The sequence below is a fragment of the Anopheles cruzii genome, chromosome 2 (assembly GCF_943734635.1).
Source record: "Anopheles cruzii chromosome 2, idAnoCruzAS_RS32_06, whole genome shotgun sequence".
In the NCBI taxonomy this organism is placed as follows: Eukaryota; Metazoa; Arthropoda; class Insecta; order Diptera; family Culicidae; genus Anopheles; species Anopheles cruzii.
Genome location: NC_069144.1, coordinates 47,287,899 through 47,304,651, shown reverse-complemented (window position 1 = coordinate 47,304,651; position 16,753 = coordinate 47,287,899). Strand labels below are relative to the sequence as shown.

The 16,753-nt window shown below is 58.1% G+C and overlaps 1 protein-coding gene across 1 annotated transcript in view; it reads right to left on the bottom strand.

Moving 5' to 3' along the window:
- LOC128279202 (titin-like) overlaps window positions 1-16,753 on the bottom strand; it is an 84,143-nt gene that overhangs the window by 60,748 nt on the left and 6,642 nt on the right. The window contains 9 exon segments of the mRNA XM_053017920.1: window positions 1,149-1,291; window positions 1,852-3,172; window positions 3,240-3,570; window positions 4,738-4,924; window positions 4,992-5,163; window positions 5,230-5,464; window positions 5,537-11,383; window positions 11,454-14,252; window positions 15,327-16,703. Of these exon segments, the coding sequence (XP_052873880.1) occupies window positions 1,149-1,291; window positions 1,852-3,172; window positions 3,240-3,570; window positions 4,738-4,924; window positions 4,992-5,163; window positions 5,230-5,464; window positions 5,537-11,383; window positions 11,454-14,252; window positions 15,327-16,703 (12,412 nt within the window).

Below are 16,753 nucleotides of genomic sequence, written 5' to 3'. Positions count from 1 at the left end.
AGGCCTCTTCGAGGAAGGGACTTCTCGGGTTGGCCTCGTTCGAGTCGGGGGCCGATGGGGGTATCGTCGAGTTTGTGTGTGTGTTTATGTGTGTGCGAGGACTGTACTACTGATTGCACTGATAGTGGTGGTGGCGGCTCGCAGCTAGAAGTGGCTGCCATCAACCTTCGTTCGGTTCTCCGGTTTGTGCGTAACCTCACTTTTTCGTTCACTTGTTCACTCTTTCTGTGGTGCGCTGCGCCTCGTTTCTGGATTTCTTTTGCTTTTTTGCTTTGTTTTATTGCATTAATAACATATGGCGCGGCGGCTCAAGGCTCAAGGCTTTTATCTTTATCAATCTAAAACTCAATGAGCTCTCGCAGTTGTAAAGTAGTAAAAGTTCTTCGTTAAAAAATCAGCAAAGCTAGCTATAAATACGAAATGTAATGTATAAAACAGAAGCAAAACTCTCTCTCGCGCGCTTTTACTAGGTTCAACCATGGAGCCAAAAAAGCCTTGGCGTTCTCTTTTTGTTTTTTGAAAAACGTATGCACTTACACACTATCCGCTCGCTCGCAAAATGTCGGCTTCGTGCCGTCCAAATCCGAAAAAATAAACATCATCAACGAAGGGGTTTTCACCCTCAAGGGATTATGACAAACATCATGGACACTGAAGTTAAGATACGCACAGGTAAAAATAACGAAAATTGTGGGACCCACAGCCTGGCTACTGTTACTGACTGGGTTACTACTACTGCTGTTGCTGTTGCTGTTGCTGCTGCTGCTGCTGCTGCTGCTTCCGCTGCAAGACTTAAAGCTTTCTCCTCCCGTTACCAAGTTGTCCTCTCTGTCCGATCGTGATCGGGTCAAACTGCTCGAATTTAGCAACGAGGACCAGAGGACGTCCGTTAAAGTGTATGTGGCGTTAAAGCGGGGTAATTGGGTTTCCTGGCGGTAAAAGCTTCGCTAATCTCAACAAACAAACACCACCAAGGCCGGGCAGAGAGGATTAAGTACGATTGTACGATTCGGACACAAACAGAGAGAGAGAGACAGGGGGTGTAATGAGGGGTTTAAGTTTAAGGGGTGGCGTTGCAGGTGGTGGTGGTGTTGGCTTGATTATTTACTTCCGATCGAGCTGGCGCCCGCCGATCGAGCCGATTCTACTGAGTATTCTTACTTTTGACTATCAGTTTGGCCGACGTCTCGACCTGCCCGCCGGACGCGGTCACCCGGCAGGTGAACAGGCCGGAGTCCTCCTCGTACGTGGTGCCGATCAGCAGGACCGCATTGTTGCCTTCGTTGATCATCTGCAAAAGGGAACGGTAATCGCGCGGTGAGAATGAGAAGAAATCGTATTCCGGTGCCAACAATTTAAATGCGAAGGGGGGTCCAAATTAGAAAGACCCAAACGTGTGCGCGAGCGATTCTAAATGCCAGGACGGACGGATTTACTAATTTTAACCAGACAAGGCCAATTAAACGAAACGACGAAGAAAACCGCCGGACGACGAATGGAGGCGCACCACCGAATGGAGACGCCTGGTCAGTGGTGGGCAGCAATTGCATCAGAGTCCTCGTTGGCACCTGTTCTGACCATCCAATTAATGGTGCGTGAAAATGTAAACTAAATACGGACACACCGTGTGATCTTCACGCAAGGGTGCCTCCACCTATGACAACAACACCGTCATTCGGAAGCCAAGAAGCCAAGGATACACTGGATGCCCATCGCCCATCGAAACGAACGTTAATTGAGGCATCAACGCGGGGCGCGTGTCCCTGGCACGTCCGAAATAGTTTGCCACCGGCTCATTGGCACGCCGTTTACTAAGTTCTAAGCGAAGGGAAGCGAAGCGCGCCTGCTTACCTGGAAGTCGGGCGACTCCGGAATCAGCAGACCCTCGCGCAACCACTGCACGGTCATTTTGGTCGGCTTGCCGACGATGCTCGTCTTGAACTGGGCCGGTGAACCTTCGTCCACCAGGCAGTCCTTCATTTCGCTCAGCTTCGGCACCGCGTCCGGCATTTCCGGGGCCACCACCTTCAGGGTGGCGGTCGTGTGCACCTCCCCTCCCGCGTTCGACACAATGCACAGATACTGGCCCTCGTCCTCCGGGAACGCCTCGGTCACAATCAGCGTGAACGCATCCCGGTCCTTCGCCATCTGGAAGTACTTGGACGGTTTGATCTGCTTGTCGCCCTTGAACCACTGCGCGGTCGGTGTCGGTTTGCCGGTGACGCGCGTCCGGAACTCGACCGACTGGCCCTCGGGCACCGTTTTGTCCTTGAGCGGCTCGACCAACGTCGGCGGGCGCTCGGTACCGGGCGTGGCCGGCTTCTCGATGATGGGCGTCACCGGCGTATCCACCGTGCAGACGGCATCGCACCGGGCCTCGCCGGCACCGTTGATGGCAACGCATTCGTACTTGGCGCCGTCCTCGGCGTACGCCTCGATGATCAGCAGCGTGTAGTTGTTGTCCTCCTCGAGCGTCTTGTACTTGATGTTCGGCGCGATCTTCTGCCCACCCTTCAGCCAGTACACATCGAGCGGCTTCGTGCCGGTAACCTTCGCGTCAAACCGTGCCAGCTGGCCGGCCGACACCGTCGTATCGGTGATGGTGCTCACGAAGCTGGGCGGGATGACGCCTCCGCGGCCCTGCTGCCGGCGCTGTTCCACCACCAGGTTGGCGCTACACTTGGCCGTACCGCCCCGGTTCTCGGCGATCACAGCGAACACGGCCGAATCCTCGAGGAACACCTGCCGGATGATCAGCACCGACTTGCTGCCGAACGTGTGGATCTGGAAGTCGGACGAGTTGTGGATCTGGAAGTTCTCCCGGAACCACTTGACCGTCGGCATCGGTTCACCGTCGAACTCGACCTCGAACCGGGCCGGTTCGTTCTCAAACACCCGACACGGCTGGATCTTTTTGGTGAACACCGGCGGCTTCGTCGGCTGGACCGGGCCCTCGACCACACGCTCCTGCGTCGTACCCTTGTGTTCCATCTCGGTCGTCTCGGTGGCGGTGATCTTGCGGATGATCTCCTTATCGTCGTACACCTCCTTCTGCGTTTGCTTCTGTTGCGACACGTGCACCTCCTTACCCTGGACGGACGTTTCCGTCGGCTCCGGAACCAGCTTCATGCGCGGTGCCTCCGTTAGCTCAACGTTCTCCTTCGTTTCCTCGCTACGGAAAAAAAATGAACGCGGTTAGACCAACGACCACTAGGCAACCGTTCTATGTTACGACTTACAGGGTCTGCTCGTAGGCGCTGGCCATGCCCTTGGCGAGCGACTGGCTGACAACCTTCTCGCCCGGGATCGCGAACTGGTGCTTCTCTTCGCGCATCTTCTGCTCCTTGGTCAACTGCTCCGTCTCCAGCTCGGCCAGCTTGCTGTAATACTCCTCGCCCTTCCGCTTCTTGACCGTCTTCTGCCACTCGGTTTCGCCCTCCTTCTTCACCTTCGCCTTCTGCGTCACCTTGGCGACGCGCTTCTTTTTCGCCTTCTCCTCCTGCAGCGTTGTCTCCAGGTCGGTCTCGTTGCGGCCCTTCTGATACGCGACTAGGTCGTAGTCGTACCATGCTGTTAATCAGATAGATCGAGTGGGAGGCAAGGTTGGAGAAAGGGACACAGTGACACACACAGAGTGGTACAGAGAACCGCACCGTTCCATTGCCATCGAGCACACAGAGCCTACTACGTGCTCTGCTGCTGACTAGACGCTGACACGTGAAATCGGTGCTAGAGAGCGTGCATGCGCATGCTTTGATTAATTCCCGAAAAGCCCATCTCCATCTCAGTTAAATGGTTAAAACCCTCGCGGGATTGGTTAGCCGGAGACACAATCGCCCTCAGTCTGATCCTTACCTGGCCTGGTGTTTAGTCTAGAAACGTGAGGGCGAACAGATATGTACAGAGGGCACCCAACACAAGATTGGTGTTGGTGTTAGGAACCTAGCTTCTAGTAAACCATATTTTGATGTCAGTAAACGGGACACAAGATTTAGAGTAGCGTCCCCACGCAAATCCCCAACCAGAACACAAGCAACCTTAGAGACAGAGTTGAAGCGGAAAAGAAAGATGGCGGAGTAGCGCAGATGGATAGCAGCAGCAGTCCCCAGTTGTAGTTCCTCGCTGTCGTCACACGTTCCGTTGCCGGATCCACATGCACAGCAAGAGTCCAACTCCAACCTGGGCGGTGGCCGAGGGGCGATGAGCGTCGGCAGCGCAGCACAGTCTCTTTTACCAGATGGCGCCACTATCTCTAGATTCGGGGAATTCTTTATGGGGATTTTTTGGGGTGGCGGGATTTCAAGGAAGTTCAAGGTGGTCGTTTTTTGGTTCGTTTGACTCTTTTAGACTGACTCTGTTGACTTGGTGATTGTTTGACTTGAATGTGGTAGTTGTGGTGCTGTGCTGGTGCTGTGCTGTTCCTAGTGGGCCCCACCGTTGTTGAGGCGTGGCGTATGTTGAGACGTGAAGGCCCCATGGAGTGACCCGCTCCCCGCCCGGTTTGGCCCGGAGTGTTAGTGTGTAGTGGGGTTACGATTTTACGGTTCCCCCCGTGCGTTCCAGGTGAAGTGGAGAGAGTGCTACTTAACTCTCTCGAAAGCGACTCAACGACTGTCAGTGAGTGAGTGAGTGAGTGATAGAATATAGAGAGTGGCAGCAAAAGAGCTGGAGCGCTTGGTGTCGCGCGGAATGCTAAGGAAAAAGGTGTTTCCGACGTGACCTGGCCACTGTACTTACGTCTGGGCGAGTTCTTCAGCACGCCACGGTAATCGTCGCGACGGGGAGTAATCTTCAGCTCACAGCTAGCGACCGCCTCACCGACCGAGCTGCGCGCAATCACCTCGATCTTGCCGGTATCGTACTGGCGCGTCTTCGGGATGTCGAAGTGGTACATACCGTCGTACGTCAGCTTGTAACGTTGACCCTGCCACAAACATCATCAGCATAGGGTTAAAATTCTTGCCCTTCTCTTAAAACTCTCACGGACTCACATTGACCACGGTGTGTCCGTTGATGAGCCACATCACACGCGGCTTCGGATGACCCGTGACACGGCAGCAGAACCGAGCCCATTCGCCTTCCTCCACCTCGATCGATTCCGGTCGGCTAACGAACGCCGGTTCCTTCTTCGGTTTCTGCGTCTCGTCGATCACCTCCGGAATGCTAAAACAGAAATACCACCACGGGTCAGTCGGGGTCAGAGTCGGGTCCGCACCTCGCGCGACTCACTTCAAATTCCACAAGGCTTCCATCTCGCGAATCTTCTGGATGCTCTTCATGCCCTTCGGGAGCTGCGAATCGTAGACGATACCCGGCTTGCCGGTGGTCTTGATGACGGCCCGAGTCTCATCCATACCGTAAAGGTTCGTGGCACGGCACAGATACTCGCCGCTGTCCTCCGGATAGACCCAGCCGAAGTTCATGGCCACGTAGCCAAAGTCGTAGATCGGAGTGAAGCGATTCTCTGTCAAGGGAAGAGTGCAGAGAGTGTCATTAGCCCAACCGAGATACTTTCCGGCTCAGTTCCGATACTTACTGTACGGCAGTGGTTTGCCGTTGTAGAACCACTCGACCTTCATGTCCGGATCGCCGACCGGCGCCAGCTGGCACTCGAACTTGGTGGCCTGCATTTCGACCAGGTTCGTTTGTTCCTTGATCTGCGTAACGAAGCGGGGCGGCTGCTTGCGGTCCGGGTCGAACAGATCGTCCTCGGTGAGGAAGATCTCCTCGGTGTACTTCTTGATCGTCGCTTCCATCTGCATGAGCGTCTCGGACTTTTGCATCCCCTTCGGGATCTGGTTCTGGAGCACGATCGAGGGCAGCTTCTTGCAGGTGATGTGCGCCTTCGTCACGTCCTCACCGTGCTCGTTGAACGCCCGGCACGTGTAATCGCCGGCGTCCTCCGTGTACACCGACAGGATGTCGAGCGACACGAAGCCCATATCGTAGATCGTACGGTACCGGTGGCCACTCGGAAGCGGCTTTCCGTTGCGGAACCACTCGACGCGCAGTTTCGGGTCCTCCTTCGGCTCGACGCGGCACTCGAACCGGATCGTTTCACCTTCGTCGATCGTAGCCGACTGGATCTGGGACACGAACTTCGGTGGACCGAACGTACGCTCTTCCTGCGTGGCCAGCGTAACCTTGCCCCGTTCCAGTTCCTTCAGCTTCGACGCCGTCATACCCTCCGGGAGCTGCGAGTCCAGCACGATGCCACCGCGCGACACCACCGTCACCTTGGCCGTAGTCGAAGCCGTGCCCCATTTGTTCGTGGCCCGGCATTCGTACACGCCCGAGTCGCGCACGTACGCGTAGTCCATGTCGAGCGCAATGAACCCAAAGTCGTTCAGCATATGCACCCGGGACCCGGTGGCAAACGGTTTGCCGTTGTGGAACCAATCGATCCGCATCGACGAATCGCCAACCGGTTCGACGCGGCAGTCGAAGTGCACCGGACCACCCTCGGCAATGTCCACGTTATCCTTGATTTCGACCACGAACTTCGGTGGCCGGCCTTCTTCCTCGTCCATCAGCAGCTCTTCGCGCTTGTGCAGTTGTTCCTCCAGCTTCTGGATGCTTTCGGTTCCGGTGCGGAAGTTCGACGGTAGCTGCGGCTCCATGATGATGCCCTGGCGACCGCGCACGGTCAGCTTGCAGGAGACGGTCGCCTCCCCATGCCGATTGGTCGCCTTGCACGTGTACAGCCCCGAGTCGCGCTGGTAGCAGCCGGCAATCTCCAGGATCACGAACCCAAAATCGTTGATCGTCTTGATACGCGATCCGGCCCACAGCGCCTTTCCGTTGTGGTACCACTCGACGCGCATGCTCGGGTCGTTGATCGGCGTCAGCCGGCACTCGAAGTGGGCCAGCGAGTTCTCGGTCAGCGTCATGTCCGACGGTGTCGTAATGAACTCGGGCGGCTTCCCGGTATCGTCGTCCGGTGACCCGAGGCCACCGTGCGGAATGCCCAATCCCTCCAGCTGTGCGATCCTCTCGATCGTACCCTCCATGCCCTTCGGGAGCTGCGACTCAAGGATGATGCTACGCTTGCCTTGCACCTTCATCGTGGAGGTCGTGACCGCCTGGCCGTAGTCGTTGGTCGCCCGGCACGAGTACTCGCCCGAGTCCTCCGGGTAGACGGGTGAAATTTCCAGGATGACGAATCCAAAGTCACAGAACGTGCGGAACCGGGAACCCGTCTTGAGCGGTTTCCCGTTCCAGAACCACTCCACCTTCAGCTTCGGATCGTCCGTCGGAGTGAGTTTGGCCTCAAAGTGAGCGCTTTCGCCTTCGCGCAGCGAGTCAATGTTCGACAGCGGAGTCGTGAAGACCGGTGCCCGGCCACCCTCGACCCGGTCGCGTTCGTCGCGCGTCCGCACCAGCGAATCCTCCAGGGTTTGGATCTTCTCCAGGCCACCCTCCATACCGCGCGGAAGCTGCGAGTCGAGGATGAGGTTCGCCTTCGAGATACACTTCAGCGACGCCTTGGTGCTGTCCGATCCGTACTTGTTCGTCGCCCGGCACTCAAACTCGCCCGAGTTCTCCTCGTAGCAGTACAGGATGTCCAGGATGACGATGCCGAAGTCGTGGAACGTCCGGTACCGGTGTCCGTGCGGAAGCTTCTGCCCGTTCCAGTACCACTCGACCACCAGCTCGGGATCGTTCAGTGGCGTCAGGCGCGCCTCAAAGTGAGCGCTCTGGCCCTCCACCAGCTTCATGACGTCCGCGATCTTCGTCGTAAACCGCGGTGCTTCACCGACCGGTGATCCAGCGGCCGTTTGCTTCGAGCCAGCCTGTGCCTCGAGCTCCCGGATACGGGCCAACGAGTCCGGCTGCAGCGATTCCAGGTACACGCCGCCCTTGCCGAAGCACTTGAGCGTGGCCCGGGTCGAGTCTTCGCCGTACTTGTTCGACGCACGGCACACGTACTCGCCCGAGTCGTGGTTCTGCACGTACGCAATGTCCAGCAGCACGTACCCAAAGTCCGACACCGGCTTGATGCGGTTCGAGTGGCGCATCGGCTTGCCGTTGTGGAACCACTCGACCTTCAGATCCGGATCGGTGACCGGGATGAGCGTGCACTCGAAGTGCGCCGACTGCCCATCCTTCAGGCCCTCCAGGTTCTGGATGTGCGTCGTGAAGCGCGGCTTCTGGCCCGACGGCTTCTCCACGCACTCCAGCTGCACGCTGATCTCCGCCGTGCCCCACTTGTTGGTCGCGCGGCACGTGTAGCTGCCCGAATCCTCAATCTTCGTTCCGAGGATCTCCAGCACCACCATGCCGAACGCGTACACCGTACGCACGCGGTGGCTCGCGTCCAGTTGCTTGCCATTGTAGAACCACTCGATCGCCATCGACTGATCGCCGGTCGGGATGAGCGTGGCGTCAAAGTGCGCAATCTCACCCTCGCCGATGTTGGTGATCGCGATAAACTCGGACGTGAAGCGAGGTGCGTGGCCCGCATCCGCCTCCGGTTGACCGGCGCCCGGACGGCGCAGCGAGTCCTCCAGATCCTGGATCTTTCCGAGTCCCTCGGTACCCTTCGGGTGTTGCGTGCGCTCGATCAGACTCTCCTTCGCGGCGCAGTACACCGTGGACGAGGTGAATGCCTCGCCGGCCGCATTGTACGCCTTGCACGTGTAGATGCCCTGATCGCGATCGTACACCTCGGACAGATCGAGCGTCACGAAACCGAAGTCGCTCGTCATCCGGAAGCGCGATCCGTGCTGGAGCACCTTCCCGTTGAAGAACCACTCGATCTTGAGGTTCGGATCGTCCTTCGGCTCCACCGTGCCCTCCAGGTGCAGCGATTCGGCCTCCGTCAGCCGGAACTCCGACTGCAGCTGCACGATCCACTGGGGCTTCGGGTAGGTGGTGTCGGGTGCGCCATCCTCCCGCCGGTGCCGGTTGGCGAGGGCCGCCTCCGTGTCCTGGACGGCCTCAAGACCGGCCGCACCTTGCGGGTGCTGCGTGTCCAGGTACATCGTCTTCGTACCGGTGCACCGCAGCGATCCGGACGTAGAAGCCGAACCCTTCGCGTTCGTTGCCTTGCACGTGTAGATACCGGAGTCCTCGGCGTACGCGCCGGAAATGTCCAGCGCTACGAACCCGAAGTCGTACGTCGTCTTGAAGCGCGACCCGGTCGCGAGCGGCTTCCCGTTGGCGTACCATTCGATCTGCATCGTCGGATCCTTCGAAGGCTGCACGTTACACTCGAAGCGCGCGTTCTCGCCCTCCTTGATCTCCACGTTGTTCAGGTGGCTAATGAAGACGGGCGACTCGAACTGCGCCTCCGGGACGTCGCGCAGGTTCATGCGCGGTGCCTCCAGATCGTGGATCTTTTGCACCGACGACGGGTGCAGCGTGTCACCGAGCAGCCAGTGGCTCGCGTCGATCTTGAGCGTAGCGGTCGAAACGGCCTCCCCAAGTTGGTTGGTAGCCTTGCACGTGTAGATGGCCGAATCGTCCGCCCGCAGTCCGTTGATCGAGAGCGTGACGAGTCCGAAATCGAACGTGCTGCGGATCCGGGCGCCGGTCGTGATGGCGACGCCGTTCTTGAACCACTCGATACGCAGATTCGGATCGGCCCGCGGTTCCACCTGTGCTTCCAGGTACACGTGCTGTCCTTCCTGCAGTTTGTCGTGGCTCTCGAGGTGCGTCGTGAAGACAGGTGCCTGCTGAGGCGTCGTGTCGACGAACATATCCGGCACCCGGTTCATGGCGGCCTCCTTCAGCTGGATCTTCTCCCAGGCCTCCGGCAGCAGCGGTTCGCCCGCAATCGAGGCCTTCGACTTGACCTTCATCGTCGTGGACGAAACCGCCTCACCGGCCCGGTTGATCGCCTTGCACATGTACACGCCCGAGTCTTCTGCGACGGCCGAGTTGATGTCGAGCGTCACGAACCCAAAGTCGTTCGTTGTCCGGAACCGTGAGCCCATCTTCAGCTCGACCCCGTTCACGTACCACTCGTACCGCATGCTGGCATCCCCGACTGGCACAACGCGCGCCTCAAAGTGCGCATGCTGGCCTTCCCACAGTTCCGAGGGACCACTCAACAGCTGCGTAAAGATCGGCTTCTCGAACGCCGCCTCCTGATCTTCGGGGCGTGCCTGGTGCGGTTGCTCCAGCGCGATGATCTTCCGCATACCTTCCGGATGCTGCGTGTCCATCTGGATGCTGGCCTTCGTGCGGACGCGCATCGAAGCGGTCGTAACGGCTTCGCCGAGTGGATTGATCGCCCGGCACATGTACACGCCTTCGTCTTCCTCGCGCACATGCTGCAGATCCATCGAGACGAACCCAAAGTCGTGCTGCTTCGCGATGCGCGAACTGTCCTCGAGCGGCTTCTCGTTGCGGTACCACTCGACCTTCAGGTTCGGATCGCCCACCGGAATCAACCGGCACTCGAAGTGTGCCGTTTGGCCCTCGGCGACAAAATCGATGTTCTGCAGGGGCTGCGTGAACACGGGCCGCTGGCGCGTGACCGCATCCTGAATTTCTGGGCGCCGGAATGGACCGGCCCCTTCCAGCTGCTTGATCTTGTCCAGACCCTCCGGGTGCTGCGTTTCGGAAATGATCGCCCCCTTCGCCGTGACCTGCATCTTGATCGAAGACTTGCACTGGCCCTTCGCGTTGATCGCCTTGACCGTGTACTCGCCGGCATCCTCCGCCACGGCGTGTTGGATGTCCAAGGCCACGTATCCGAAGTCGAACGTGATGTGGAATCGGGATGCCGATTGGAGCGCTTTGCCGTTGTGGTAGAACTCGATGCGTAGGTTCGGATCGTGGATCGGTTCAACCTGCGCCTCGAAGTGTGCCGTTTGTCCCTCGGCGATCTCGGTCGTGCCGCGCAGTTCCGTTACGAAGCGCGGGGCCGTTACCTCCGGTTCGTCAAGCTCCAGGCGCGACGGACGCACGTGGGCTTCCAGCTTCTGGATCTTCTCCAGCCCGTCCGGGTGCTGCGAGTCGAAGATGATGTTCCGCTTGTTCGTGACGCGGATGTTGCACGTGCTGACCGCTTCGCCGACCTGATTGGTCGCCTTGCACATGTACGTGCCCGAGTCCTCGCCGTACACGTACAGGATGTCGAGGGCAACGTAGCCGAAATCGTGCGTCGTGCGGAATCGGTGACCGGCGCGGATTGCCTTGCCGTTGATGAACCACTCGATGCGCAGGTTCGGATCGTTGATCGGTTCCACGCGGCACTCGAGGTGCGCGTAGTCGCCCTCCTTCAGGTTCTCCAGGCTGGTCAGCGGCGTCAGGAAGACCGGCTTCTGCTTGGCCGGTTCGACTTCCTGCGTCTGTGGTTTCTGGTAGCTCTCCAGTTCCTTGATCTTCTGCAGTCGCTGCTCATCAAGTGTCTCCAAGTATAACCCAGCATTTGCTACAAAGAAACGGGACCGGATTATTAGACCCGCGATCGGGCTGGGCGGCGGCACTCCCCTCCGACTTACCTGTGACTTTAACAGCGCACGTCGTGACAGCCTCTCCGATAGCATTCTTGGCCTTACACATGTAAGTGCCCGTGTCCTCAGCGTGTGCATACAGGATGTCGAGAGCTACGAAACCAAAGTCGTACGTCGTCTTGAACCGGTGGCCCTGCTGGATCGGGCGCCCGTTGCAGTACCACTCGACCTTCATCGTCGGATCGTTGACCGGCGTCAGCGTTGCCTCCAGGTGCACCGGCAACCCCTCGGTCACGCACGCGTTCTTGAGCGGTCGCCCGAACGCGGGCTTCTCCGCCACGTACGCCTCATCGTCACCCTTGCGTCCGTACCGGGCATCACACTCGAGGTACTGGATCTTCTCCAGCGCTCCCTCGTGCTGCGTTTCCCGCACGATACCCGCCTTCGGGGCGACTGTAAGCCCGATCGAGGACGTTTCCCGTCCCAGGTGGTTCGTCGCACGGCACGTGTACTCGCCCGAGTCCTCGGCGTACACCGTGAGCACGTCGAGCGCCGCAAACCCAAAGTCGTACGTCGTCCGGAAGCGGTGTCCCGTCGTGAGCGGTTGCCCGTTGTGGAACCACTCGACCCGCAGGCTCGGATCGGGATACGGCTCGATCCGGCACTCGTAGTGCGCCGACTGGCCCTCGACCAGACTGGTCGGACCGTGCAGCTTGGTGGTGAAGCGTGGCGGTTGCGTAACGGCCACCTCTTCCTCCTCACGGCGCTGGAACCGGACCGAGTCCTCCAGCTGGTGAATCTTCTCCAGGGCGCTCTCGTTCTGCGTTTCCAGATCGAGCGATGCCTTCGACTGGACCATCAGCTTGGCGGAGGTCACGGCCTGGCCGAGATCGTTCGTTGCCCGGCACGTGTACGTGCCCGAGTCTTCCGGGTTCACGTACTTCATATTGAGCGCCACGTATCCGAAATCGTGCATCGTCGTCGTCCGGTTCGATGCCTCAATCGGAACGCCATTCCGGAGCCACTCGACGCGCATCTTCGCATCGCCGACCGGCACCAGACGGGCCTCGAAGTGGACCGCTTGGCCTTCGGCTACCTTCACGTCCTTCACGGGCAGCGTAAAGACGGGCGCCTGCGTGACGACCTCGTCCACCTCCGTCTCGCGGTGATAGCGCGAACTGTCCTCCAGGTAGCGCAGACTGGTCAGCGCGTGCTCGTGCTGTGACTCGGAGTAGATGTTCTTGCGCGTGTGCACCACGCAGCTGGCCGAGGTCACCGCTTCACCGAGCGCGTTCACCGCCCGGCACGTGTACGTGCCGGAATCGTCCGCCAGGCAGCCCATAATGTCGAGCGCCACGAACCCGAAGTTGTTCGTCTCCGTAAACCGGGACCCCGTCTTGACCGGGGCCTCGTTGTGGTACCACTCAACCCGCAGCGTCGGGTCCGACACCGGAATCAGCCGGCACTCGAAGTGGGCCCGCTGGCCCTCCTTAATTTCGATGTGCTTCAGCGAAGTGGTGAACGTGGGCGCCTGCGTCGTCATCTCGTCCAGATACTCCGACCGCTGCGCGCGCGTCTTCTCCTCCAGATACTGGATCTGCTCGAGTCCCATCTCGTTCTGCGTGCTGGTCAGGATCTGCTGTGAACCGCGACACGCTAGTTGCACCGCAATTTCGTCCACGCCAACCAGATTAACCGCACGGCACATGTACGTGCCCGTGTCCTCGGCAATCAGATCCACAATGTCAAGCGCCACGTATCCAAAGTCGTGGATCGGACGGAACCGGTGACCGACGGTGATTGGCATGCCGTTCTTGTACCACTCAACCTTCAGGTTCGGATCCGTGACTGGTTCCAGCTTGCACTCAAAGTGCGCGTGGCCACCCTCGGCCGCCCGCTCGATGTTCTTCGGCTTTGTCAGGAACCGCGGCTTCACGTTCACGATCTCGTCGACGTACTCGGTCTTGCGGTACCGCGCAATGTCCTCCAGATACTGGAGCTTCTCCAGACCCGCCGGGTACTGGGTCTCCAGGATCAGATCCTTCTTGGCCATGATGCGCACCGAGCAGGAGTTGACCGCTTCGCCGAGCGAGTTGCGTGCCTGGCACGTGTACACACCCGAGTCGGCCGCGTACACACCGAGCAGATCGAGCGCCACGTAGTCGAACTCGTACGCCGGTCGGAACCGATGGCCGATCTTGACCGGCATCCCGTTCACGAACCACTCGACGCGCATCGACGGATCACCGACCGGCTGCAGGCGGCACTCGAGGTGAATGTTGGTGCCCTCGAACGTTTCGATGTTGTGCAGCGAGCGGGCAAACTGGGGTGGCGACATCACGGTAATGTCCTCCAGTACGTCGCGCCGCATCCGGGACGCATCCTCCAGGTACTGCATCTGTTCAACGCTCATTTCGCTCTGCGCCTCGGTAATCACATCGGAACGAGTGATCACACGCACACAAGCGGACGTGTGGGCCGATCCGAGCTGATTCGTTGCCCGGACCGTGTACTCGCCCGAGTCGAGCGCCGTTGAGTGGAGAATGTCCAGCGCCACAAAGCCAAAGTCGTAGTACGTCTTGAAGCGCGACCCGACCGTAACCGGGCGCCCGTTCTGGTACCACTCGACGCGCATCGTCGGATCACCCAGTGGTTCCAGTTTACACTCCAGATGGATGTTGCGACCCTCGCCGACCGGTTGCGGATCGGACAGGGGCTGCGTGAAGATCGGTTTCGATTTGCACAGCTCCTCGATCTGGTACTGGGGCTCGACGAACTGCTTCTCGCTTTGCTGCTGCGAGCGCTCCACCACGTGGTGCATGCTGGTCGTATCGATCGCGGCGCGTGCTAGGGAGAGACAGAGAGCGGGGTTAGAATCCATTGGTCGATCGGTATTGCGGAGGACTTTATACTGTTTTGAGAAATGAATATACTGGAAACTATGGAAAACCCTTAAATCCATGCTAAAACCTGAGGATAAAACTGGAGTTGTTGCAAAATTTGCTGGAGGAGCCGGTTTCGACGAAGCTTCAATTGCAGAGGGTTTTAACAAGTTCTTCGTTGACAGCGTTAAAACTATTCGTCAGAAATATCATTATTACAAGTCAAAGGTTCAAAGGTCAAAATTTGCTTTAACTTAAAAAAACAAGGCTGGAATAGGAAAAGTTGTTGAAACGTTGAATTGTTGTGAAAGACCAACTGACACAGTATCTGGACGGGAATAAGTTGCTAGTCCGGGAGCAGTCAAGAGATCGAGCAGGACATTCCTGTAAATCTGCACTAAACCTGGTCCTTGCCAAATGGAAGGGATTCATACAGCGGAAACAAACGACTATTGCTGTCTTGTTGAAGCTTAAGCGAGCGTTTGAGACAATATCGAGACCTTTACTACTTGAAACTATAAAAAGGTTCGGTGTTAAGGGTACTGAGTAAAATCAACTGACATCCGGCTGTCTATTGTCATCAACCAGGAACCTATCGATAAATTTTCCGAGATGAAATATCTGAGAGTAGTTTTGGATGATAGAATGAAGTTTGAACCACACTTGGATTATATTATCTCAAAATTGGCAAAGAAGTGTGTAGTAATCTGTAGGTTGAATAGCAATCTGAATTTTTTCGCAAAAGCCCACTTTGATTTTTGTTCCTTCATTTTATTCCTTGGAAACCAAACACAGCTTCAAAGGCTGCAGAACAGAACTATGAGACTACTTTTGGGTTGTGGTCGGTACACTCGGTACACTTTTTTTAGACACGCGTGCGCTAATGAGGAAGCGGTGGGCATTCTGTATGAATAGAATCGTTGGTGTCAATTAGCTGAAAGCAGATGATTTTTTGTTATTGTTGTAATTATCTATAGATAAATCCGTCCTTCTCAAACCTGCGCAGGAGTAAGAGGTGGGACTTTTCATCATCACTTACTTTCGACGACCATCGTCGCTTCGACCTGCGCCTGTCCCGCACTGTTGATGGCGACCAGCGTGTAGGTGCCGGAGTCCTCCGCGCGCACATCCAAAATGTCGAGCGCCACGTACCCAAAATCGTGGTACGTCTGGATCCGGTTGGCGCTCATCAGCGGACGTCCGTTGTGGTACCATTCGACGCGCATCGTCAGGTCGGACTGGGGTTCCAGGCGAGCCTCAAAGTGAGCGCGCTGCCCCTCGACGATCCTTGTCGTACCCTTGAGCGGCCCCAGGAAGCGCGGTTCCGGCTGGACAACGACCTGCTGCTCTACCTCCTGGGTGCGTGTGTAACGCGACGCGTCCTCCAGGTACTGGATCTTCTCCATTCCCATGTGGCTCGTTTGCGAGTCGACGATGATGTCCTGGCGCGTCACGACCGTCAACCGTGCGGTGACGTGCGCCTCGCCGAGCGAATTGTACGCCCGGCACGTGTACTGACCGACGTCGTGCACGGTGACTTGCTTGATCGTGAGCGCCACGTACCCGAAGTTACAGAACGACGTGATGCGCGAACTCGCCTCGACCGGGTGCCCATCCTTGAGCCACTCCACACGCAGCGTCGCATCGCCGACCGGTTCGAGGCGAGCCTCGAAGTGCGCGAAGCCTCCCTCGCGCACGCCCAGCTGATCCGAGATCGGGCTCTTAAACTCTGGCCGCTGCGTGCTCTCGGGCGTCTCCTCGTAGAACTTCATATTCTGGTATTTCTGGTACTGCTCCAGCTCCTCGATCTTCTGGATGTAGTTACGCTGCTCCGAAATACCCAGATCGCCCGTCACGGGTGCCTTGCTGACCACGCTGATCTTCGACGTGCTGATCGCTTCGCCGATGCGGTTCACCGCACGCACCGTGTACGTTCCGGCGTCCTCAGCCCGCAGGTGCATAATGTTGAGCGACACGTAGCCAAAGTTAAAGATCGCCGTAATGCGCGAACTGGCCGTGATCGGACGCCCATCCTTGTACCACTCGACGCGCATCGTCGGATCGCTGACGGGCGTGATCTGCGCTTCGAAGTGCGCGTTCCGTCCCTCCTCCAGCTCGCCCAGGTCCTGCAGGGGGCGCGTGAAAGCGGGCCGCTGGTTGACCACCTCTTCGATGCTCTCCGTCCTCACGTATTTCGAGTAGTCCTCCAGGTGCTGCAGCTGATCGAGCGTCGACTGCTGGTGCTGCGACTGCTGCTCGACCGGTGGCCTCGGCTGTACGCTCAGCAGGGCCCGCGATTCGGCTACCCCGGTCGCGCTGGACACCCGGCACAGGTACTCGCCGCTGTCCTCCATGACGATCGTCAGCAGATCCAGTGCCACGAACCCGAACTGGAACGTGGTGTTCGCGCGAGAACCTAAAAAAGTGAAGGGCGATCGTTTTAATCGTTCAAACATCGGATGGGTC